Consider the following 26,982-nt stretch of genomic DNA (forward strand, 5'->3'; position numbering starts at 1 on the left):
GCATATTTGTTGTATTGGTAGACAAGCATATCCAATTTGCATTAGTTAGAACCGTTATTTATTACTATAATAAACAATCAAAACAAACCATAGCTTAGAAATTCTGGCATCCACGTCACCTCGCCTCAGAAAATGATAAACTGCACCACTTTCTACGTGGCCGTTAAGGCTAAACAAGTATAGAAGCTTAAGAAATGATCAGTGTGGGCACCTTTTAAAATGATTGTATGATGAGACAAAAGGTCAGTGCAAAGTTTGTGATCAAGGAACTGGTACCATGGAGGCAGGCCAAGTTTACGTTACATGCCTTACACATGCTCGGCCTATTGTAAAACAATGCATTCACAGCTGATTTCAGTTCATTTGCGCTATCACTGGGAATATGCTTTGCGTTGATTTGCAGGAACTAACGTGGTTAAACTCATGATCAACCAACCAAAGTTGGCTATCTCATGATTAAAAGCCTGCTTTGACACACATCCACTTACATGTTCATTAGTTCATTAGTTAGGTCAGATGTGCTGGAAGCAGGAAATCACTCAAATGTGCTGGACAGAGGGCCTCCAGGACCACGGTTGGGGACCACTGCTTCTTGAATAATAGGCTGCCTTCAGTCCTGGAAAACTAATCAAGAACACTTTACAGATTGTAAGCACAGATGGGGATGAGCCATACAGAGAAGAAGACACAAGCATGTTTGCAGAGGGTTCACCAACCTTTGAAAACCACTGGTAACCTTCAAGAAGAATCATAAAAAGTGCATTAAAAGCCTGTACAGAGTGATGGAGCAATACAAATGACCATGACCATCTCCCTTTTTTAAACATGCAGATCAGTGAAAGTCCTGTGAAATTATAGATGGAAACACCTGGATGTTTTCTGATCTGAAGTGAGAATGGAGATTGATTTCCTCTGCTCTCTCAAAAATCAAAGCTGTAACTGTTGGAGCAGTGTTGGTGGTCTAAAAAAAGTATTTTTTTTTATTCCAGTCATACATGTATCGTTTAAGTCTCAGTTAGATGGAACACAGTCTTTGCTGTGTGGGGTTTAGCCTGCTAGGTAATTTATCTAGCCTAGCTAGTCCAAATGCTGCTTGTCTTTTACTACCAACACCAGTCACTCAAATTCACTCTCTGATACACACATTTTTTGTAGTTAACACTTGTGTAATAGCAGGTGTACTGCGTCATGACCATAGGCCAAGGCTAGCTTGGCGAGTTGACTACACATCCGCTCTCTCAGCATAGCAGCAAGAAAAAAAAAGTGGGTAGAGCACTGTACTGAATTAGTACATCACTCCATGACTGAGGCAGAACACCCACTACTCTCCAATCTTTCCACCCCAGGATACTGACAACACACACACGTTGCTCAGATTTAGACCCAGCTGGCTTCATGCGTTCCTGTTGCATCATGGCAGGACAGCAGAGGTGTTCATTTGCTGGACCTTCGCAAACAAACTGGATGAAACAGGCGTAAAACACACAATGTAGAGGCAGAACTGTAGAGAATCTAGTGTCAGGTCTTTTGCTTAGCGCTGATCCCTGTTTTCTCCCTCTGGCTTGCGGCTTGAGATTGAGCTCAACTTTTGCAGACACTGGCACAAGAAAAGCCGCAGTTATGAGACCTGGTTCAAGTGGCAATCCAAATGGCTAGTCTGGAGATGATGTAGTGCTCTCCAGTGTCAACAAGGAGATATTCTTCACGACAGTGTTTAGTTTAACATTTAGGACCCTTTTGAGTCCAGAGAGGCATAATATATATATATATATATATATATATATATATACTGACGTACCTACAGCTACATACTGTGTTGGCTGTGCAGAATATAGACATTCTGTGGTGGCTCCCTATAGGCCTTTCTTACAGTCACTGTGTCGTCCACCTGCACCATTTAACAGCTCGCACCCCGGTCTTCAGCATTCCTCAAAAATCTTCATTGGGCTTCAGCACAGGCAACGGAGGAAGGGCAGCTAACATGTCTGGAAGTCCCTCCAGCATGACGAAAGGCTAAAGTTCTGAATATTGGCGTGACCCTACACATCCACGGCAGCGTGCTGTTTAGAATAATAAACAGTAAAATTCGAAAGGTTTAATTGTTCCAATACGTTCGTGTAAACATTAGCAAACATTAGCATTTAGAAACATTAGCAATTTTAGCCTTTTAATCAGAAATGAGTAAAGGGGGCCTGTGGATCAGAGGGTCGCTGGTTCGAATCCCGCTCATGCTGCTAGCCATCGAGAGTACAATTAGCCTTGCTCTCTCCGGGGTGGGTAGACAGCGCTCTCTCCCCACATGGCTTTGCTACAGTGCTGGCCATCACTGGCATCTGCAGGCTGGTGCGTTGGAGCCGGGTATGCACGCTTCCCTACAGGTGTATTGGTTGCCCCGTGATGTTGCATCGCTGGCAGTTCGAAAGGGGCGTCGGAGGGGCGTGTGTTGGTCCGCCCTCACTAGTGTTGGCGGCATTGTGTGCGATGGGGCGGGAGAGTATGTACGGGTTGGGTAATTGGCGGCCCAAATTGGGGGAAAATTGCAGTCGTGCATTTTTATACAACAAAAAATGTGACCATGCAAATCCTAAAGAGTCGTAGAGCATCAGTCAACAAGCATACAGTATATACTGCCCACTGCTGTTAATGGTTCACTGCTGCCATTTGACCCACTGGATTGCATTACTGGAACCAACACAAGAGCCTTTGCATCATGGTAGAGCCCGTGGTTTAATAAGTATAAAGACCTGCCATCGACTAAAGAGTCTGAGTGGACTTGGTGAAGAGGTTAAACCCATGAATCAGACACCCCCAGTCTCAGTTACCCTACGAGACCTTGTCTTACCAGTTACAGTACTACAGACCTGCACTGCAGTAAATCAGAGGAGTAATAAAAGATACATTCGTGGTAGTTAGCAATATAATGAAGAAGGAGCAGAGACTGAGCAGCAGCAGACATTGGACACTGGGGGGGCTGAACATAGTGGGCTGGACATGGCTTGTGAAGTGGGGGGGGATGCATACCTGCTGCAGTAAATCACCATTAGCAGCAGGTCAGAGTTTTGATTTCCTCTCTGTGTCACTGTCTCCTTGGTGACTGTCATTGTAAAAACTAACCACATCCTGAGCTCCATGTTCACGCTCTCTCTCTCTCTCTCTCTCCTTCCTTAATCACTTCTTTCATTCTGTCACCCCCCCCCCCCCTTCCCTCCCTTTCTCTCTCCTCTCCCCCTGAATTAGATCTGGTTAATTTACACAAATGCTGGCTGGGAAGAAGTGATCTGTAATAATGTGAGAGTGTTGTGCTTCTCTGTGTGTGTGTGTGTGTAAGTGAGATGAATAATAATGAGGCTATGAAATAGCTTTTTGGGACTGCTGACTCCAGAGTGCCAATGAACTTGACCTCTTGTTTATGTAATTGTGTATGTATGTGTGTATGCACGTGTGTGTGTGGATGGCCGGTAATGTTTGTGTATTCGTGCATATGAATTAAATTCTAAATACAAAGTATGTTTTATAAGTTATCAGTGTGTGTGAAGTCCATTCCCTGTACACCTTCCCTATGACAGCAACATCCCACAAATGTGGGCACCCCTTTGTGGGCACTCTTTTTAATGAATACATTCAGCTTTGAGTTGCACCCATAACTGACACAGATACAGTACAAATGCACACACACAGCTTTTCTAGTCCCTGTAGAGAACGGACATGACCCTCTGGAGCAGATAAACATAAACCTATAAGCACCATGTCTAATGCCATGTAGAAAGCCCTCCAGAATTTAGCTGTGGAAGTGTGTTCTCTGGAGTGATGGATGGTGCTCCGTCCAATACTTTTGGGATAAGTTGGGCAATTGGGGATGCAATCAAATCGCCACACCAATGTTCCTTGTTACTTTTTAATACTTAACTTTTTGATACTTGATTTCAGAAGAATCAATGAATGAGCAGGTGTCCCAATACTTTTGTCCATATATATATTTGAGTATGTATAAGTGTGTGTATTCCTAGTACATAAGCATACAATACAAGACATCATGAATGTTTGTGCTTACATGTGACCATGTGTGTGTGTGTGTGTGTGTGTGTGTGTGTGTGTGCGCATGTGAGAGAGAAAGAGCTAGCCATAATGGCACTAGAAAAGTGGACCTCTCTGGGCTGCATGTTTTATGCATGAGGGTAGAGGGCAGAGGCCCAAGAGAGAGGATGTGTGTGTGTGTGTGTGTGTGTGTGTGTGTGTGTGTGTGTGTGTGTGTGTGCATGCATGTGTGCATTTGTGGGTCACCCTTTAAGAGCTGTGGTCTGTCCACCATCCACATCTGCTGCGTCCAGTGAATCTGACAAAACCGTATTCCCCAAACACGGAGACCAGTTTGTATGTGTGAGTGTGTGTGAGTGTGTGTATGTGTGTGTGTCAGTAATGTTAGGGAAGTTAACTTGAATTGGAATTCATGTACCATGATTTTATTTTAAAGGCAGTAGCAATTTGTCTCAGGCTTTGTGTGTGTGTACGTGGCTGAGAGAGAGAGTGTGTGTGGCTGTGTGTGTGAGAACTGAAAAATCAGCTAGGCTTTGATCATGGGCAGTGTGTATGTGTGTGTGTGTGTTCCCCTGGAGCCTCTTTTCTCCGCATGCCTGCCGCTGTGCCTTGTGGGTAAACTGGCCGTCCATTTCCCTCTAGGCATTCTTTTATGGGTGAGTTACAACCTGGTCTTCGATGCTCCAGATGTGTGTGTGTGTGTACGTGTGTGTTTATGTGGCTTAAAGATAGACACTCCTTGGCTACCAGTAAAGCCACCATAGAACATCTAAAGCTGCCCTCAGTTCAGTTTCTGTCACTATATAGATTCTGACATTCCTTCCAACACTTTATTTAAATACTTATATCTATATAAATACTGTGTGGACAAAAGTTTTGGGACATACCTTTTTTATCATTCATTCAAATTCAGTGGTTTTATTCAGTCCCATTGCTGCAAGTGTATAAAATCAAGCAGTTTACACACATCAGTGAAAGAATGGGTGGTTCTAAAGATCTGGGTTGTTTCTGACCGTCCAAGCCAGTTTCCTCTCAAATAAGAATGACCGTTTGGTTCTTCTTCCAGACCTTCCAGACTTATGGTCAGTTATTTGAATAAATGGTTTTAGAATCTGCCTTTGTTTAGTAATGGCTCCAAGTGGCATTTCTGTCTCATTCCTAAATCTACAGTCATCCTTCTCAGATCTGCACTGAGCTTCTTTTACTTTCCCATTGTACTGTGTGTTGGTCAATCCACAGAGATGTTACCAGCTGACTTGGGGTCAGTAGACAATGTTAATGAGATGATTTAATTTCATTCATTTCATTTTGGCTTGTGGAGGACAGCATTTATGCTGACCTTGAGACAAATGTGGAGTACTGCAGTGCATCAATGGCAATAATTAAAATATGTAAATAATAATTTAAAAAAGAGGCACAGATGAGAGGTCTGGGTAAAAAAAAAAAAAAAAAAAAAAAAAAAAAATATATATATATATATATATATATATATATATATATATATAAACATAGCACAAAAATTAGTGTTTAGTATTTCTTTGTTGTAACAAGAAGTCTCTTGGCAACAAATCTTATACCATTGGAAAGCCTGTTCATTTCCCTTTTAAATGCTGCCATATTTGTAAGGAACATGCATTTGTAAGATGAGCAGTAGAGCTGAATATGTGGATTGCGCCCATCAAAAATTTGCCAAATCTGATTTTGCTGTTGCTATTGACACTTGTTTTGAGCTTCTGGTACACTGATTGGGCATGGGCCCTACTACAGTGGTCAGCAGGTGTTTGCTCTAATAAACGACACGCCGCATTTGACTGAACTGGTGTTTCGCAAAACCAGGTTGCGGCATTATTTGAAGTGAGCCCTAGTACCATCTCCAAATTGAAGGCCAAGTTTAATATAACGGGGGATGACGGAGATAGCCCGCAAAGTGGGCGTCCCAAGAAGACGACACCCCAAGAAGACCGTTTCCTCACCCTGTCAGCACTTAGGTACCGTAGGCTGTCTTCTACAGATTTGCAGTCAAGGATAGCAGGACGGTATGGCCGTTGGCTCTCTGCCCAGGTAAGCCGGAACAGACTGGACACAGTCAATCTCCGGTCTCATCGGGCTGCCATATATACATATGGAGAGAAATAGAGAAGCTATATGACAGTAAGTAATAGAAATACATATAATACACAATGGTCAGAAAACAGGAGAGATTAGATTAATGAAAGGAAAGGCAGGGAGGAAAAAGATGGACCTCTTTTTTCCAGCGGAGGCAATCTCTCAGACGTGGGGAAGTTCATTTCGTTTTTTTCCCCTCGTCTCCTTTGAGAATTTTCTTTTTCTCTGTGAGCATGTGTGTGTGTGTGTGTGTTCCTTTCTCTCGCTCTCTTCACCCCTCCGTCTTTGTCTTGCCATTTGCACAAACAAAACAGCCCATTACGGAGGCAGCTCTGAGAAAGCTTAACTCAACCAACCCGCCCCCTTCTACAGGAGTCCGGCGGAGCGCTAAGCTAAGCTAAGCTAAGCTAAAATAATCCGGACCAGTCGGAAGACAAATAAAAAAACCTGGGAAAAAAAGCAAGATAGACAAAGTAACAAGGAGGGGGTCCTGGCTCTTGTTATGCTAAGAGTGTTCCCAAACGGGCCTGCTCGGCCTGAGTTAATTACGGCTGACATTTGAAGAAGGGCACTTGTGGCGCAGGCTGTGAAAGAGCCCGGCCTTGTGCTAATTGAGTTTGTGTTGACAGCTACACACCCCCCCCCCCCCCACCTCCCCCCGTCCCCATGTCACGTTCCTTCACCCAGTGACAGAGAGCGAGAGCCGGGACCCAATGGGAGCCTACATGTGCTCTGCAGTTCAATTAGCTTTGGGTGGAGAGATAGCATTTACTGCTGATCCAGGACGAGCCCCCCCTCATTTTCAAGAGATAGTGTTACTTGGGCACCCGGCTGGACTCAGCGCTGCTGTGTGGTCAAGGACGTAACTTTGGGCCGAAAATTGGAGGGCTTGATCGGGACCTTTTATGCGCTAAACAGCTTTTTGAAACATTGTAAAATATAATGGTCTAATCTCACCACAAGAATTCAAACATTTATGCAGCTATTTGATTGATTAGATGTTTTTTTACAGTAATATATGTTAATATTTGTAATGAACACATCAAAAAGCATTCCTCATTACTCAACAGTTCAGCAGAATATGCCCTCCTTTACAGGAGAACTTGAACAGAGTGAGCCAGGTAATGTTAAAAGCACCTGCTTGAGATTTTATAGTATAGCTTAAGCTATACTGGATACAGTTAGGTTTTTAGACTTGAGAAAAGTTTACTTGCAGTATTATTGTGTCAGTAAAATGTTATAGAAAATTATTTTGGGGAAGGTTATGTGATCTGACCCTCCTGGAAATACAAAAACAACCAGCCGTTCACCTGATTCCACTTGTTTAATCAATTGGTGAGTCTTCAAACAACTGATCAAAAGTGCTCTTACCTGGCTGGAATAAAAACCTGCAGCCAGACCAGCCCTTTTTGGCTAGGATTGGACACCCCTGCCATAGAGTTTAGATGTAAGGGGCCTAAAACCATTTAGAAAGTGACAGGGTATTACTTTAGTACTTCTACTGAGATTTTCTGCTGTTGGTCAAGTGATTTTCTAGCTATTTAGGTGCATTGACCTGCAACAAAACTAAAGATGATGGGCACGTTATGCTATTTACAACGAACACTGGGCCAGTTTCATGAAGTATATCAGAAGATTTAGTGTGATGTGCAGTACATTTGCTCATTCATAAACGTGGTGTTTTTACAGTTTCTGTGAAGCACTAGCATTTGTTTCCAACAATTTATTAACCACACCGCCACATAAAAAATTCTTATCAATGAACCTAACAGTAAATATCAGTAAATATAAATAAAATTTAAATTTTTTTTGTATTTTTCTAGTTAAATGACACATTTTGTTGATTTTTTTTATAAATAATAAATCCTCCACATTAAACAAAACTTCATGTAACAAAAGGCTGCTTGTTTTAGAGCAAAATTCAATGTTATTTTCTGAATTGAACATATAGGGAAAAAAAACATAGTGGATTTAATGTAGCACTACTTTTGCACATGCCATATTTAATGTAAAAATATTGTCATATATGTATGTGTCATATATAATATAATATATAATAATATAAGTGTCATATATGACAATTTGAAATTAAATAATGTTAATGTTAACATTAGGCTACATGTGGCTACTGTAATCATGTGATTTTGCTTTAGTTTAGGTTATATTACACTGCAAGCAAACATTTTCCAACTTTTAATATAGTATAAAAATATAACCTTTTTATACTGGTGTCAACCTGATTCTGGGTTTTGAATTACACTTACACCCACCTGGGCAATACCGGTGATTGCTACAAAAGAAGAGACAAAACCAAGGACTATTTATATTATATATATTTTTTCAAATCCAAAATAAAACTGAAAATAAGTGATAGATGCCAGACACAGGTGGACTTCAGGCTGAAGTGTTCTCTATTAAACACACTACTAGTCTGTATTTCTCACAGGTGAGACAAAAATTACAATACGCACTGCTCCCAGAACAGGGAACAAGGTCATGATTGGCTATTGTGAAATAATGAGAGCACAACTTAACAATCCTGTACATTTTACTTTGAGTGTATATTACTGGTGGAGGTTTCAAGGTGAAAATCAAGTGAAATACTACCTACGGTTGCTGGGAGCGAGTCCAAGAATGTGCTACAGAATGAGAAATAGAAGAAAACAAAGTAAGAAAGAAAGAACTGTCTAGAAGGGTGATGAACTGTTTCGATGATTTAAAAATGACTGTACGAAGTTACCTCTTCTACTGTAAACACAGAAATTGCTTTGTCTGCACAACCTACAAAACCTACTTAATGTGGTACAAAGCAATTGAACTGGGTTTAATTAAATACTTTTTAAATTAAATAAATTATTTAATTAAATACATTATTTGATTCACAATATTTTATTTAATAAACTCATTTCCCTCATAAAGTACATCGTTACCATTCATTTTTACCATATGAACTACATTGTTTATGTATTTTCAGCAGTATGTAGGTTTTAATTATGTGCAGTTTGTAAAATTTCTCACAATCACATATAAGACAGATGACCTGCTAACACTTGGCAAACATGCATGTGAAATATTGACTACAGTGTCTAGATTAGAGCGTTTAAACCTGCGTAGTGTAAATTATTGTTGTATAGAATATATAAAATACAAATGTAATATAGAAATCATTAAAATGAAATGAAATCAATTTGTGATTCCAACGTGATTCCAAACGTTTGAATGGTAGTGTATATAAATATAGTTCACACCTTTTACAGGAGAAGGTAAAACCTTACTTGAATGTGAAAAGATTTTATTCCTAGTCATTTTGGAGCATTCCTATTGGTCTATTTATCATAAAAATCACAATTTAACACTATGAAGGTTTTACATGATAGTAATGAGAAATGCATCCAATAGTAAGGGATAACACATTTATCTAAAAGTGTAAAACAGTGCTGAGATGTGCTAAAGATGATGTTTGTTTTGTGCCAAGCTCTGCCATCCAAACTTCCTTTTACACACAAGGGCCGTGAGTCATGGACACACACACACACACTCACAGCCGTGGTCCAGTTGAGATGGGTCTGTGTACTGACAGTTCACTCATTTGTTTGATGCTGATGCCTGAAGCTGTAAGATTAAGACTCAGTGCTTTTTCTGAGTGCATACTGAAAACACACACACACACACACACACACACACACATACGCTCAGCATTACATCACAGGAAGCGCAGGATATGCTTGGATTTGAAATGAAAGCACCAGTGAAGTGGCGTAAAGGAGTGTTTCCCAGTGCGCACCGTCCAGTTGATGTAGAACTATAGATCATTTTCATTTTGACATAAATATGAAGACCAGTTAATCAGGCCATTCTGAGGGTCATTAAATGACAAGAACCTTCTTTTCAGTCAGCAGAATGAGGGTATGTGTGTGTCTGTAGATGCATGTATTAGAGCCTGACTGAAATATTGGTTGGATAATAAGGGTTTACAAAAATATGTAAATATATCCAGTAAGAGAACTAATAAAAAAATTGTAAAATATAAGGAAATAAACAGAAATCAAAAACCAAAGCTTTGTAATCACCCCCCCCCCTCTCAGTGCCACGATATTTATAAACAATATTATTTTATCTGTGTGACTGACACACAGTCTCCCGTCCACACTTATCCTGATTTTTTAAATGCTTTTTATCTGCGTGAAGGTGGAGATTTTGATAAGCTTGTCATGAGGAAGGGGAAACAAAAAGAGCAAAAGGAGAGCACACATTACACCTGTTTTAATGTCTTTACACTGGTTACCTGTTTGTTTTCGTATTGATTTAAAAATTCTTTTATTAGTCTCTAAAGCACTACATGGTCTTGACTCAGACTACCTCACTGAAATGCTTTCGGCTTATGAACCAGGAAGGTCCTGCAGATCCTCCAGATCTTCTGTTTTAGTTGTTCCACAAAAGAAAAGCAAAAATCTTTGGTGATGCTGCTTTTAGTCACTACGCTCCAAAATGCTGGAACAACCTTCCAACTGATATAAGAGAAATTTAAAACATTGAAATCTTTAAGCACCTTTATGTAGTGTTTTGTATAAATTTTCTCTTAGTCTTAATATCCATGCTTTTTCTATTTTATTTTATTATTTATTAATTGAAGAATGAAGAAGAATTGAAGAAGAATGATTTTGTTTAATTATTGAACCTTTATAATCTTAATTATTTACTTTTTATTTTTTTATTAAATATTTTAATTTATTATTATTTTTTTATGCTTTCTTTTTATCCTATCCTTGTTTTGTCAGTCACTTCTGAAGCACCTTAAATTTCAATTGAATTTGTCTGAAAGGGGCTACATTAATAAAGTTTGATTGATTGATAAATAAAGATTGATTGATTGATTGATTGATTGATTGATTGAAAAATGGAGAAATGGAGATCTCAGTACTTTTAAATATTGGGATACGTGTAGTCAACATTTGACAATGGAGAACTTAAATATCAGTCAGGAGAGCACTTTTAAACCCTCCATCTAAAATGTAAATATAAAATTATATTGACAAATATGTAAATATTATTTACCAACCAAAGGTTGATGTTGAGTTTGACAGTTTTCATATCTGTCATGCTGTGGTCTTCTTTTCCTTAGGAAAGAAAAAGCATCTAACAGCAACGTCTTTAACAGTGTTAATAGAAAGGGAGGTTTGGGGGGGGGGCTGTTCCACATGACTCCCATTTCCTCTGCATCACTGTTTTTCACTGTTGCTCTCAAGTCCAGGTTGATATTCAACTAGCTTCTGTTGGAGTTAATGGCCTCCTTCCATCCAGCTCTGCATGAGTATGTATGTGTGAGCACCTGCAACTGAGCTGGGTCTGTTATTTATCATCCTCATTCACGCGCCAATGTGCCCTGCTAGGCCTTGCCCTTAAATCTGGCACCAGCGAGGAACCGAAAGCTGCCAGACATGATCTAAAGACTGTGTCGATCAGAAGACCATTCATAAGACCAGGGCAGCATAAAAGAGCACAGCATAGGTGATTGCAGCCTATGTTATCTCAGGCTCTTGTGGAAAGGTATCCAAGCAATTACTGACTGCAGGAGCAAAGTCAGCAATCCAACGACTACAGGCACCCGCCCCCCTGCTGAACTAAACACTTTCTATACCCGCTTTGAGACCACTACTCGGGCTCGGCTAACCTCCACCACTGCCCTGCTCCCCTCCAGAGAGGATCTAGAATTCATACAGATGAGGTGAGGTAAGGAGAACACTGATGAAGGTCTCTACTCAGAAAGCAGCAGGCCCAGATAGTGTTCCAGAAGTGGTTCTAAAAGAGTGTGCCAACAAGCTCTTTCACAGACATCTTCAACCTCTCTCTGGAACAGATTTCTGTCCTCACCTGCTTTAAAGCCACAACTGTCATCCCTGTCCCACAGAGGTCCTTCATTATATGCCAAATTGACCACTGACCCTTCCACCCCGTACCCATAGTGATAAAGTGCTTTGATAGACTGATCTAGGCTCATATTAAGAAGAGTCTTCCTAGGACTCTGGACCACTAAGCATTTTTGCCTAGTGTGTCTTGCTTGTAAGCACATCATCCACCACCTGGATGAGACAAAGACTGAATTTAGCTCTGCCTTTAATACCATTACCCGCTCCAGACAGTCTCCAGTCTTTAAACTCATCACTCTGCTGACCTGATTACCTGTTCACTGACCATGTACAGATATTGTTGCTGTCCCGCAAAATCTATCTAATCTAATCTATCTTCATTTTTGCCATTTTTCACTCCCTGACACAGTCGGGCAATTGTGAATCTGACAGTTGTTCTTTACATTGCGTCAAAATGTAATGATGAATCGAACAATAGAAATGCTCCAGAAATGTGGGATCAGATTTATTTCCATTGATTTCCATTGAAATTGCTGTCCAATGAAAAACATGTATCTCCATTTTTGTCCTTTTTAGTTTTTGTCCATGGTTTGAACCCTGTAGTTGATTCTGTGCACTGCTAGAAAAATTCTGGATGAATAGAAATACTCTACATTACTTGAAATAAACTCTTATTTTACATTAATTTCTTTTTGTTGTACATTTTATTTTATTTTATAGAGTGTTTATAGAATGTTTATTCTTACACATTCTTACACAGCTGTAACAACTGCAAGTTCCCTCCTGGGATTAATAAAGTATTTGTGATTCTGATTGAGATTCTGACTTCCATTCAGACTTAAGGACATTTGTGCCTTCTCCTGTAAAGTCATCATTTTGGAGATATATGTCTTTTATTTAAAGATGTACCTGGTCACAGATGTTTCTCCTAAAATTGCTTAGGAGAAATAGGAACATACAAAGATAAGACATTAGGTTTCTTTCTTGTCTTAATCTATTTTCCTCCAAGACTCCATATTTGTTTTTCTTTTGTGGAATTCAGATTAGCTCGATCACTAAAGCTTCGTAACCCTAATTAAACACATTCAGTGAGTTAAAAAACTGTCTAATCAGTTTTAGTTTCTCTAGAATATCCTGTCTTCTGTTTGCATCATCAGGTTTATTATCAGCTCATTCATGATTTCTCTGTTTATATCCTTCCTCCTTATTGCTGGTAATACTCTTCCTCTAGTACCTTCAGCTATTCCAAGCATAATCAACTGGTTCTTCTCATAAAGTGTCCAAAATAAGTTATAAGAGTTCCAGATTGGTTATCAGGGCTTTTGTTAGGAGGTTATTTGATCAAGGATCAAGGATACAGCAAAATCGCTGCTTTAATAAAACATGAATTTGTATATTTGTTAGATGTGTAGATTTTAAGATGAATGAAACAGCCCAAACAGAACATGAGAAGGCTCTGAAAGGCCTGAATGAGAAATGGTTGGGTTCATATTGAGACTCCTGTCTTTAGGAAATGAGAACTATGTGAGACTTTATAGAGATCTGTATTAAACCTCAAGAGAAGACACATCTAAGATTCCTGAGGTCTTTATCTCTGGAGACATATGCTAAAGTCTCCTTTGTCTTCCCGTCTGATCTGTTGTCTAGGAGAAACTACAGAGATATTAAGGAGATCATGAAAGACTTGTGTAGGTGCCATGTAGCTACATAAACATTGCTGATTTGTGATCCAGTGATACATTGATGCTGTACAGTGATATATTCTTTATAGCACAACATCTAATTCTGTTTGATTCATAGAGTGTATCATCACCAGCCCTTTTACTGATAAATGCTTGGCTTCATACTTCTGGAATATATAATGAGTGTTTATTGTTTAAAAACTATCGCATACTAATCATTTTATTCAGTCCAGCAGTGTAGAGCAGGACATGTAGTCTTAACTCGCTTCCTTTTAGGCCTATATTATATAGAAACTGGAAGTCTCTATATGTGTCTCTTTTCAAAGAAGGCCCTTTGTTCTTACAATCAGTCCTATCATTGAGTTTCTGACCTGCCTTCTCTCTCTGTCTCTTTTTCTCTCGCTCCAGCGATGGCAGATTTCCATGTGCACCCGCATTCAGTGCGAGCAGATTTGGCAGGGGTTGCACGCTTTCAGTGCCAAATCCACGGTCTGCCCGAGCCGACCATCAGCTGGGAGAAAGATGGGCGACCGGTGGACACTAATGATGAGAGGTATGACCTGTCTTGGACACACTGTACACTGTACTTGTAAGAACTTTTATGAATGACTAATTGGTGAATCAGCTCAGAAGAATAAGGTTGGTCCAATTGAAATAGACTTAAACCTTCAGAGAACAATGCCACCATGTCCTGGAATTGTTATCTTCTTCAATATGGCTGGGAGTCTATCCAAAATAGAGCCGATTCTCCCATCCTAATTAATTGGATTCTCTTATTCCAGGCATTTTGGAATTATGAGTAAACTCTTACACTCCTAAATAGGGAGTTCAGCCAAAAAGGAGTCAGTTGTCCAATTCCAAGCATTAGGTAATTGAGAGTCGACTCAAAGTATTAAGTATTAAGCAGGCAGTCAATTGCAATTGAGTTGATTCATGAAAATATCCAGACATTTTGTTACTTCGAATTCAGGGATTTGGGAACCAGCAGTTTACATAGTTTACTCAATTTACCTATGCTCCTATTCTGGTAGTCGATGCCAAAAAAGAATTGATTCTCAGAGTCCAATCAATCTGGAATAGAAAATTGACTTCTACACGGTTAAGCTGGGTCTTGATCCCAAAAAGAGTTGATTCTCAGAGTCCAGGCATTTTGATACTTTGATTTCAGGCATTTGGGAACCAGCAGTTTACTCAATTAACTCCTATGCTTCTATTCTGGAGGTAGATACCAAAAAAGAATTGATTCTCAGAGTCCAATTATTCTGGAATAGAAAATTGACTGTTACACGTTTAAGCTGGGTCTTGAGTATAGACATTTTGATCCTTCGATTTCAGGCATTTGAGAACCAGCAGTTTACTCAGTTTACTCCTATGCTCCTATTTTGATAGTATCTGTCAAAACAAATTGATTCTCAGAGTCCAGAGCATTCGGGAATAGAAAATTGACTCCTACACGTTCAAGCTGTGTCTTGATCCCAAGAAGAGTCGATTCTCTGATTAGAGGCTTTCAGCAATCGAGCTTTAGACTGCACAGCCTGAGAAATGTGTCCTTCTACAACACACACATTAATGAACTGGTTGTATTATACTGAGCATAAAAAGTAAAAAAGTAAAAAAATACATTTGTAACACATTTTTATGAACTTTTTAGGAACAATTATTTGACACTTGAATCATGTACAAAATGAACATGATATATCAATATATCACTTTCTCCTGATGCAGTTAGCCAAGACATGTTTAATATTTAACATGTACTTCTTTAGTTCACAACATGAAATGCTAGGCTAATTTTGCTAACAGACACTGGACTTAGATTGTCACCAATCTCATGTTGGTAAATTCAGTCTTTTTTTCTTTTTTTCAAAATTCCATCAATATATGAGTGGTAACTGTTTAAGTGCAATGTTTGTTAGCATTTCCGACTGTAAACTAAAGGATCACACACACACACACATCAGACACTAAAAATGTATTTGCTCACTGAGTGAATCTGGGGTCAGCGATAAATCATCTTCATTTGATTTTTTGGATAGATACATTGTTTCATTCTATGTATTACAGACTGTTTAGTAAACACATGGCAGCTATTGTCATAGTTTATTTTTATTATTTCCTTTATTTGGAATCACAGAATAGCAGGACAACAGTTTATACATGTAGCAGTAGTTTGGATTCCTTTACAGTGTCATTCATCTGATTTTCACTGACAAACTCAAATATAGAACTTTGGGTGTTTAAAATAAAAAACTTTTAAATGACATAAATAAACAAAATAAGACATAAATAAACAAAATAAGGGTGTTTCTGGGGAATTTCCTCAAATTTGTTGTCTTGAAGCCTTATGGAGAAGGTTATTCTTTCCATTACAAAAACTTACCATACTAATTCTCAGTGTGCGACACTTTTATAATTGCTTTTCTAGCAGCTACACTTTCATTTCCACATTAATATTTAGTTTAAGTGCTTGTTGAAATTGAGTGTAGAAGCCCAAAAGTTCTTCCCAATTAAAAGTAGTTTCTGTCCCGGGTATAGTCTCTAATTTCTAATTTTCACTAAGATATTTATTTTATAATTGGTAGTAATTGGCTTTCTGGGAGCCACAGTTCCTCCAGCAGCTGGAAGGGCCTGAGTGATGAGACCACCAAACAGGTGTAAGGAAATATCCATCTTCCATCTGAATGCTCTTCGTGAAACTGAGCTTGTTGTCTTCCATTGAAATTCACAGTGTTTAGCCCAGGCGTTCTCTGGAATGCTACTGTTTCCCATTCTTGCTTTATATTATAAACAGCATATTATAATATATTTATAATTTTATAATATATTATATTTTGAGAATTTCCCCACTGTGGGACTAATAAAGGATTATCTTATCTTATTAATGGTACTTGTTATTTCCATCTTTTGAAGTCCTCTGTATATTCTAGAATCATACATATATTTAATAAAATATAATTTTCTATTACAATATACTCGAAAGTAAGGACAAGCAGTAAGCCATCACATATTAAAATGAGATGCCCTTTCCTAATTTCCTATTTGGTCCTCATAAGCATAGATACGCAGACACGTATTCATGCATGCGCACACACACACACACACCCACATAGTTTTTAATCCTCTACTGACCTTTCTCCATGTCTGTCCTTTGTTCTCTCAGGTACACTCTACTGCCCACAGGTGTGCTGCAGATAACAGGTGTTCGACCGGAGGACAGCGGGGTGTTTTGCTGCGTTGCCCACAACAGCGCTGGAGTCAAACACAGTGCTGGAGCCCACCTCACCGTCTCAGGTTTGGATTCGAACACACATGTGCACATACACTACTCTTCAAAAACTCTCAACCTCACACACATTCTCGCTGATTCTGACAGATTAACATGTCAGAAATGTATTCATTTCAGTGTCCCCAGCATGGTGGACTGAATATTGTCCTTATTATGGGAAAATGACATAATTGAAGCATGTGCCTGCGTGAAGCTCCACTTTTGCTACACTGCTGCTGGAATCCCCTTTATCTGCAGTTATTTCTCAGTAACACACCCGTGAAACTAATGTTGATAGTAAGGGTGATCAGATACAGAGCAGCCAACTAACCTCAGTTCAGTTTCTCAATAGCTTTGCAGTATTAAGATCATCTTAAATGGTAGAGATAGTGTTTTAAATGATGCTCGCTCGACCATTTAATAGTAATCGTTCATTTGTGCTGAGTGAAATCAACGATATACCTGACACCATAGATTAGAATAGGCTTAAACTAAACATTGACACCGCATGGACAAAAGTATCGGGACACCTGCTTATTCATTGTTTCTTCTGAAATCAAGGGCATTAAAAAAGGGCTTATCTTACTTTTGTTGGAGTAACTGTCTCTACTCTGCAGGGAAGGCTTTCTACTAGACTTTGGAGCATTGCTATAAAGATTTGATTGCATTCAGCAACAAGAACGTTAGTAAGGTCAGGATGATGGATGATCACCGCCCCACCTCTTCCTCAACTCCCCAACTCATCCCGAAAGTATTGGATGGAGCACGATCCATTATTCCAGAGAGCACAGTTCCACTGCTCCACAGCTCAATGCTGTGGGGCTTTGTACCCCTCTGGCCCACGCCTGGCATTAGGCTTGGTGCCAATAAGTTCATGTTTAGCTACTCCAGAGAGTCCTATTCTATTGGCTTTTATTTTACAATCATTTCTTGTTAATGTGAAGAACAGTATACTCAGTAAAAGTGGGGTCTTGTCATAAAAAAAGTTTGGGAAGCTAGGAAACTGCCTCAGGCTCTAAGCCGTTAGCAAGTTAGCACTTGAACTGATGTGTCTCAAATGATAATGTAAACCAAAGCTACTGTGTAATAGATGAAATAGATAGATAGGAGCTTTTCTTACCACAGTTCAGATATGCATACTGTTCTACCTCTTCGTTCTATTTTCCTACATGTCCCTTATTAGATTTGGTTAGATTTTGATAAGACTGTGATTAGATTTCGTAGATTGTCCTTTAGACGTCCTAATTTTGTCATCAGTTACCTCTCATTCTCTTTTTTTTGACCTTCTTCTGATGTACTTTTACCCTTTCTCTCTGTCCTTCTCTCTTGTTGTCTCTATCTCTCTCGCTCTCCCCAGGCTCCCAGTCTTCAGTTTACAAAGAGCCCACGATCCTCGTCGGCCCTGAAAACCTCACCCTCACCGTGCACCAGACCGCCATCTTGGAGTGTGTAGCCACTGGCTACCCACGTCCTATTGTGTCCTGGAGCCGGCTGGGTGAGTTTAAAGACATTGTGTTAGGGCAGTATGGATCACGTTTACCTGGCTTCCGAAGGACCAAATACAACAATCAGTTTGTTTGCAGTTATAAATCAATAATTCTGTAAAATGTCAAATCCTCAATCTGACAATAACAAATGTTAAAAGGCTCTGAATCAGGATTGAGGAAAAAGTGGTTAGCGTTGGCTTAGTTAGCAGGGTAACAGTCTTGAGTATCAGACAGCTCATTGCAGCTGCTTTTGGCTAATTCCTGAGCTACCAACACAAGTGTTGCCAATACTCATGTCTGAGAGAGCAAAGTCGGGTGACTGTGTTGGGAATAACAGAAAGCTATGTTTGGACTTGTACAAGTTAGTCAGCAGGGTAAACACCACAGCACAGACCATGTTTCAGCTGACTCGGGCTCAAATCACACACTCAAGCCTTATATAGATTTAGAAATAAATATAATATATAGAAAATATAGAGTCTATAAACAACAGCAACAAGAAGCATATGTGATAATGGTATAAACCACTTAGTGACTGGATGTGAGTACATTGTCAGAATTTCATTAATATTTTATTTATCAAGGTTCCTTCCAGTTCCGTCTTAAATAGATTCTTTTTGTAAACACTGAGTTGCATAAATTTTACTCAATATCTGGCCCTAAAACTTCAGTAATATTAAATATTGTGGTACATAAGTGATACGTACTATAGAGTTGTTGTTAAGCCTGTATAAAACATCTCTGGGAAATACTGCTGACCAAGAACCAGCTTCAGTTTTTTATATTTTAATGAATGCGTCTATTTGAAAAAAGCAAGGCTAAGCGGTATGACTCTACTTAACATAGGTTAACTGCATGATTTACAATAGTTTGAATACAGAAAGTAAAAACACTTTCATTACTGTAAAACGAGAGCAGAGAAAATGAGATGTAATAAATATCTGTGTACCAGGATTATTCATTACTATATATTCTAGACTATCTTTGCATGCTGTAGTGTTAACATTACCCTTCTCTGGAACTTAGAGGCTGAGGCCAAATCTTGCAAAGCAGCCTGCAACCATTATTCCCCCTCCACCAAACTATACTGTTGGCACAACCCAGTCCAGTAAGTAGTGTTTTCGTCTGGCACCCACCAAACCTGGATTCATCCATCACACTGCCAGAGTGTGAACTGTGATTCATTACTCCATTTCCACAGCTCCAGGACCTAGTGGTGAAATGCTTTACACCGCTGTAGTCGACACTCAACATTGCATAAAGAGATTTTAAACTTGTGTACAACTGCCTTAGGCATGGGTTCCCATTTTTAGGAAGCTTCCAACAGCCAGTTCCTGTGCTCATGTTTGTTCAAGAAGAAGTTTGGAACTATCTAGGGATCGACCAAATGTAGTGTCTTCTACATGTCTGAGCAATTTTGCATAGACTGCTTTGTAGCTGAGCTGTTTTTGCTTCCATTTTACAATAATAGCACTTACGGTTGACTAGGGCAGATCTAGCAAGGCAGAAAATTCAATGACAGCTCCACATTTAAAGTCACTGAGCTCTTCAGTACAGCCCATTCAACTACCAGTTTGTGGAGATTGCATTGCATTGATTTTATACACTGGTTAGCAATGGGTGCTTCCCAAAGCTGTTAGTTTACTACTTTTCAACACTTTGTCCTCTATCTGAAATTTAGACAGTGTGCCCTTTTACGTCTGTACACCTCTGTGCGTGTCTGTGTGTGTATACATGCTTGCATGCATGCAGTATGGCTGCGTTAACATGTGTGCACACGTGTGTTGATTTGCCATCGCGGCCATTTATCTTCTTTCCCCATGTATCCTTAATGGAGTCTATTTATCACCATAAAATGCAGCTTGACACATGAACATACATTAGATAGAAGAACCTTTCTCTTCCTGTTATCATATTAATAAACTACTTCCCCCACGTCAATGAACTATAGTGGCCCACAAAGTATTATTACCTTGAGTAGAACAATTGACCCTGTGGCCCCCGGCCCACTCCTTTTAACATCCTTTTCCCTTGTTTACTTATTTATTCATAGAGGTTGATGTAGTAAACATAGTAAACATAAACAAAGTGCCATACTTTTCTACCATGTCCCAAAGGTGTTCTACTCGATTCAGATCCGGGAACTGGGAAGGCCACTGGAAAACACTGAACTTATGGTCATGTTCATGATACCAGTTTGAGGTGACCTTTGAGTTGTGACATGGTGCATCCTCATGCTGGAAGTAGCCGTTAGAAGAAGAGTAAATTGTGACCATGAAGGGATGGAAGCACATGGTTAGTAACAACAGTCATATGGTGTGGCATTCAAATGAGCGATTGGTATTAATGAGCCTAAAGAGTGCCAAGAAAACCTTCCCCACACCATTACACCACCTCCTCCAACCTGGACTGTTGACACAAGGCAGGTTGGGTCCATGGATCCAAGCATTTGGGACCAAATTCTGACCCTACCACCTGTGTGCCTCAGTAGAAATCGAGATTCGTCAGACCAGGCAGTGTTTTGGTGAGCCTGTGACCACTGCAGCCTCAGCTTTTTGTTCTTGGCTGATGAAATCCATTGCAAATCTCAATGCTTTTCTTCTCATCACAGTTGTACAGAGTGGTTATCTAAGTTATAGAACCCTTTCTGTCAGCTCCAACCAGTCTAGCCATTCTGTGTAGTCCTCTCTTATCAAGGCGTTTCCATTTGCAGAACTGCTGCTCACTGGATGATGTTCCTGTCTTGCACCATTCTGCTGCCTCTATGGCTACATTCACATTAACCCTCATTAACCCAAGCCTTATTAATCAATTCCGATTTCTTCCTCAGATCAGATTTGGCTGTCTTGAAAGTCTGTAATGTGAACGTTAACTGTCTCTGAAACGACATTCATTCCATTTTGATAAGTTTATGCACATCGCCTCCATTGTCGTTTTGCTGCGTTGCTGGTGCTGGCTGATGACGACAGCACTAAGCGCATGCATACAGGCAAAAAGACATTATATCCAGTCTGTCCATTCACATAAATGTCACATATACTAACGAATCGGGTATGGATCCAATCTAGAACCACATATGAAAGTGACTCCAATCTGTGTTACATCAAGGCAAAACAAATCTGATTTGGGTCACTTCAGCGTAGTAATGTGAACGTAGCCTTTCTGTGTTCCCCTGTGTTTCTTGCTTGAGCTTTTGCTTGTTTGCATATCATTTAGCTTCAAATAGCCTGAAGCCTGAATATTGAACCATACTAAACACTCGCCGGCCTGATTGTGTCTTTCAATGTGTGTGAAACACTTCCTATGGTACTCTTAGTCTTTTCTAGCCAGGACCTGATGCACTTTACGCGTTCAAAATGTAAATGCCTGGCCCTCTCTGTGAGCAGGGTGGATAATCAGATTGTGGCTATTGCCTTGCAGAATGTTGCTGGAATGAAATGCTAACAAAATGGGATTGGATTTGGCCATATTGGATTACAGAGAGTCAGAGAGAGACAGAGAAAAAGAGAGAAGGCTAATGGATGTTATATCTGCATGTCAAGTGATGCTTAATGCCACACACACTGTGTGTTTTCTCTGTTTACGGATTTAGTCACATGGCGTAGAAACCAAAAAAAGTACATCATGCACATTTACACATCATATTGCACCTATCTCTCTCTCTCTCTCTCTCTCTCTCTCTCTCTCTTTCACACACACATACACTAAATCCCTCCCTTTCAGGATTATAGATAAGTTATAATGAAATTAAAACTCACTTTGATAACATTAGCACAATCAATTCATCATGGAAGGTTGCAGTTAAAATGTTCCACTTTGTGGGATGTGTGGTGAATCCCAATCAAGCAGGCCTCAGACATTATCATCAGAATGGCTGCAGAAATCCCACACTGGACAAAATTGCATCTTGGCAAGTGATCTACTTGATCTAGCCTAGATCTAGATCTTGAAGTTTATTTATCTTATTTCTAGATGTTTTCTGCTTGCTTAAGTCATTTGATTCTTGTGAACTTGTTATTCCAGTGCGCTGTAAACCTTTCAAATGTTCAGTCTACTTGAAGTAGAAGTCTAAATGAAGGCCTCATTCTGCACTGACATAACCTTTCATGCTTAAGAACATTAACACACCCATATCAGTTGTAATCCACTTTTAAAGTTAGTCCATTTGTAAAGGCTTTTGTAAAGGAAATTTGTAAATTTCAAGCATATTTATAAAATCAGTCCCTTACAAAACCTATGGGTGTTCTTTTTTTATTATCTTCTATCACTTCTATTACCAGAAGTTCTTGTAGCACTGAATTATACACCTTAATGTGCTATAAGACTTTCTGCATTAAGTGGTTATGGCAGTAGTGATTTTTTTTTTTTGCTTTGATTGCAGTATTTGTTTTAAAGATAAAGATACAGATAAAGCCTTTGCTTTTAATTGGGATATGGGCTGGTGAAATCAGCCATTATCCATAAGCTTTTCTCCAAAAATCCCAATCAGCACTGTGAATCAATGTTTACTGATGTTTTGCATCACATTACCAAAATTGTTTTTTTTTTTTTTTTGGTGCAGTAAAGAACCATATTTAAATCATTTTTAAAGAGCATATCATCACTCTCCAATGAAATACATCTTCAAAATGGTGACTGTACAGGAAAAGGTAAAAATGTTCTTAATTTTTAATAAGAAAAAATGCTTTTAACTTTTAAGAAAAAAAGAGAATTTATTCCAAGTAATGTAGAGTGTTTTAAAATGATTCACTTATTCAGTGTACAGAACAGCTACAGGGTTCAAACCATGGACAAAACTAGGGTCAGTAACAAGTATGGTTGGTTGTGGCGCAACAGATAACACCACTACCTGCTGCTGAGGGGTTTGATTCCCGGGCTGGGTGACTATGCTGTGGTACATCAAAAAGAGTCCTTGGGCAAGACTCCTAACACTGCATTGGCCTTCCTCTGTAATACGAGTAACCTTGTAAGTCGCTCTGGATAAGAGCGTCTGTTAAATGCCATAAATGTAATGTAATGCTTAAACATTTGGCCTGTAACAGCAATATATAAACTTCCAGGTCTGAAGCAAGAGGGATCCATCTCTGCTACCCATCAACAGGAATTTTTTAGCTCCTGGTGTGGAACCCTGCTGCCCTGCTGACTATCTAGCCCATTGGATTTCTAATTCATGGCTCTCCATTTGGTCTTTAGTGCTCTGAATTGGCTATTAGGCTTTAGCACTGTATAACTTCACTTGGCAGATGTCAGACAATTACGGCTAGTCATTCTAAATTACGCTCGGCTAACATCCGCCTGCCAGGCATCTTAATGCGCAGCATAATAATAACATGGATACAGAGTGGATGACAGCTGACACAAGTGGTTGGCGGGGGGGCTTACAGGCGAAAGGGCTGGTATCTGAGGCTGGAGAAATGTTAGTGTCTTGATTAATTTCAAGCAGCGTGTGCAGATCCAAGGTCAACATTTATAATTGATTTTCTCATTTAAAGCACCATTATGGAATGTCACAGTTTGCCACCAGACTACAAAACTGGGAATGTCACTAACGGTTATAGCAGTAATCCAGTGACCAACTTATTATTTATGGATTTATGATTACTTATGGATTTTTTGAAGTCCTAAGATTACAAATTCCTTAAGATCACATTTTGAAGTGATTAAACTACTTTTATTTACCAAAAACGGTCATAATTTATTACTTGTTACGGATATACTATACACCATGCTGTCATAACATTAGCGTAATATTGAGTAGGTCCCCCTTGTGCTGCCACAACACATCAGACCATTCGAGGCATGGGCTCCACAAGACCGCTGAAGGTGCCCTGTGGTATCTGGCACCAAGACGTTAAGCAGTAGATCTAACTACTATCTAAGTCCTGGAAGTTGTGCGCTGGGGCCTCCATGGATTGCAGCAATGTGCCTTAGGTCCTCAGTTACATGTCACCAGTTGTCCTTTCTTGGACTACATTTGGAAGGTACTGGCCACTGCATACTGGAAACACCCCACAAATCATGCCTGTTCTGACCCACTCGTCTATCCATCACAGTTTGGCCTTTGTCAAAGTGGCTCAGATCCTTAAGCTAACCCACGTTTTCGTGCTTTAAACACAGCACCTTCAAGAACTGACTGTTCACCTGCTGCCTAATATATCCTACCCCCTTGACAGAAGATGCCACTGTAGATAAAGAAAACCAGTGTGTTTTACTTCAGCTGTCAGTGGTACTAATGTTATGGCTGATAGTTGTATTTGTTACTGTGCCTTCAAGAATGACATGTGAATGCTGTTTGTTCTAATTAGCTGCCCTGTATTGTGTCTCATTCAAAAGCAGTTGGGGCTGAAACGCTACTTATAACTACAACATGAATGGGCGGAGCTACAGTTTTGTTTACCAGTAGGCAAATAAATGTAAAAAGGGAGTGAATGGTACATTTGGCAACTTTTACAACATTCACATACTATATAAATATAGTTTTATTATTTAAAAAACAAATAAAGTAGTTTTATAGTGAAATAAATTGTAATTTGTCATTAACATTTACTAATTTTACTAATTTCATTTTAAGTATTGTGTTCATGCAATACATGTTACTCTGTTGCTTCAACTCGACACATTTGTCATTTAAATTAAAACCACTAGCAAAGTGCATTTAATTAGGTTTATCTGGCTCTATGTCTTAATGTTAGAGAGAGCAACAGGCCCATATGCTAATTCGTTTTGTGTATTTTGCTTATTTCCGGTCTGCTTATGACAGGTGTGGTTTTATGGACCAAAAAGTCCAGCATACTTAATTTTCCAACTTCTTTTTACATCCTAAAATAAAACAGGATGTTTCTGAGACTCCACCTTTAAGATTAATATATGCAAACCACAGCTGTTTAGATTGGCCACCCTGCATTGTGGTTCATTCAATAGTCCAGGCTAAAATTGTCATTGTAACTTGAACGCTACTTAAGTTGTCAGGTGGGGCCTCCATGGATTGAGCCATGGACCCATTGAAGGCATTTTTCTTCTTTTTGTCTCTGTCTTTTATTAATTACTAATTATGTAAAGCTGCTTTGTAACGACAACAGTTGTACAACTGCGCTATACAAATATATCTGACTTGACTTGACCCATCAATGAATCTTAAGTTCCCATGACCCTGGTTGTCCTTTCTTGGACGACTTTAGGTAGGTACTGATCACTGCATACCGGGAAGGTGCTCTGACCCAGTCGTCTAGCCTAGTTTAAGTGGCCTTTTTATAAGTGGCTCAGATCCTTAAGCTTACCCATTTCTCCTGCCTTTAACACGTCACCTTCCGATTGGCCGTCCTGTATTGTGGTTCATTCAACAGTCGAGGCTGAAATACTCATTGTACCTTGAAAGTGGAAAGTGAATAGGCGGGGCTAAACTGCTGTTTGCCAGTGTGATCGATTCTGTGACATTATAAAATCAGCTAATTTCAAACATGCCCTTTGTGCAATTTTCTCTTTCTTTTTTTGTGTGGTCTACGGAGTGATCTTTCATTTAAAAAAAAAAAAAAAAACAATTTTGCCTGATATGGGCCTTTTAAAACATGCACCATCATTAATAAAATCATCAACTAATAATCTCTCATTCATTGGAAAGGTCAGTTTTAATACATTGTTAAAAATGAGTTTAGTAGAGTCTCCCACAAGACACTGGGCACAGATTCAGCACCCGCACACACACATAAACACATAGGATCCCAGTCTGGCTGCTGCCGAGCTGGAGCTAGAGGGAGTCACCCGCTACCAGTATTTGCCCCTCACATGACCGAACACACACAGTGGTGCCATGGCAACGGAATTCTCCTGCGTCACTGGCGTTTGCATTTCGCTTCACATGTCCGCTCTCACACGGCACCTCCTCCAAACCCCTTGCTCCGTTTGGCCCCATTGTTCCCATGATGGTGGCCATGCAGCCTGGACAACATGGCATACGAGTACTGTCCTGGGCTAGTTTGAGAAAAATGCGGTATGATCTGGATACATATAGAAATGATAGAAATGTATATAAAAAACATTGCATCTGTCGTTTTTCTCTTTTTGACATTTTTTGATCCTTTAAATCTGATTATTTACATTTTGCCCAAAATTCCATGATGAATGGACCAATAGAAATGCCCCAATTTTTATTTTTCCTACTTTTCCATTGACTTCCATAGATTTTTTTTTCTTTTTTTTTTGCTTCTCCTGTAAAGTTGTCATTTCGGAGATACAAGGTATTGCCTATAATAAAATATTATTCAAGATGTCAAGCTTATTTTTAAGTTAGCTATGACAATAGACAATAGCTTGTTATAGAGTGTCAGAAATGATGTATTAGAGATTTCAATTTTTAAGTTTTTTTTTTTTTTCAATTTGACATGGTTTGAGGCAAGTGTGCTGATTTAGGAATTGAACAAACTCACTGAACACTGGGGGCAGTAGTGGCTCAGCGGTTAGAGCACCTGGCTATCGATAACAAGGTTGTGGGTTCGATTCCCGGGCTTGGCAAGCTGCCACTGTTGAGCACTACAACAGATGTG

At 39.4% G+C, this 26,982-nt stretch overlaps 1 protein-coding gene across 1 annotated transcript in view; it reads left to right on the plus strand.

Annotated features, from left to right (window-relative positions):
* The window catches only part of igdcc3 (immunoglobulin superfamily, DCC subclass, member 3), a 131,064-nt gene that overhangs the window by 73,343 nt on the left and 30,739 nt on the right, over nucleotides 1–26,982 (plus strand). The window contains exons 3-5 of the mRNA XM_072671409.1: nucleotides 14,099–14,243; nucleotides 16,851–16,981; nucleotides 18,313–18,450. Coding sequence (XP_072527510.1) covers nucleotides 14,099–14,243; nucleotides 16,851–16,981; nucleotides 18,313–18,450 — 414 coding nt within the window. The remainder of the gene's footprint in view (nucleotides 1–14,098; nucleotides 14,244–16,850; nucleotides 16,982–18,312; nucleotides 18,451–26,982) is intronic.

The sequence above is a fragment of the Salminus brasiliensis genome, chromosome 25 (assembly GCF_030463535.1).
Source record: "Salminus brasiliensis chromosome 25, fSalBra1.hap2, whole genome shotgun sequence".
Lineage (NCBI taxonomy): Eukaryota > Metazoa > Chordata > Actinopteri > Characiformes > Bryconidae > Salminus > Salminus brasiliensis.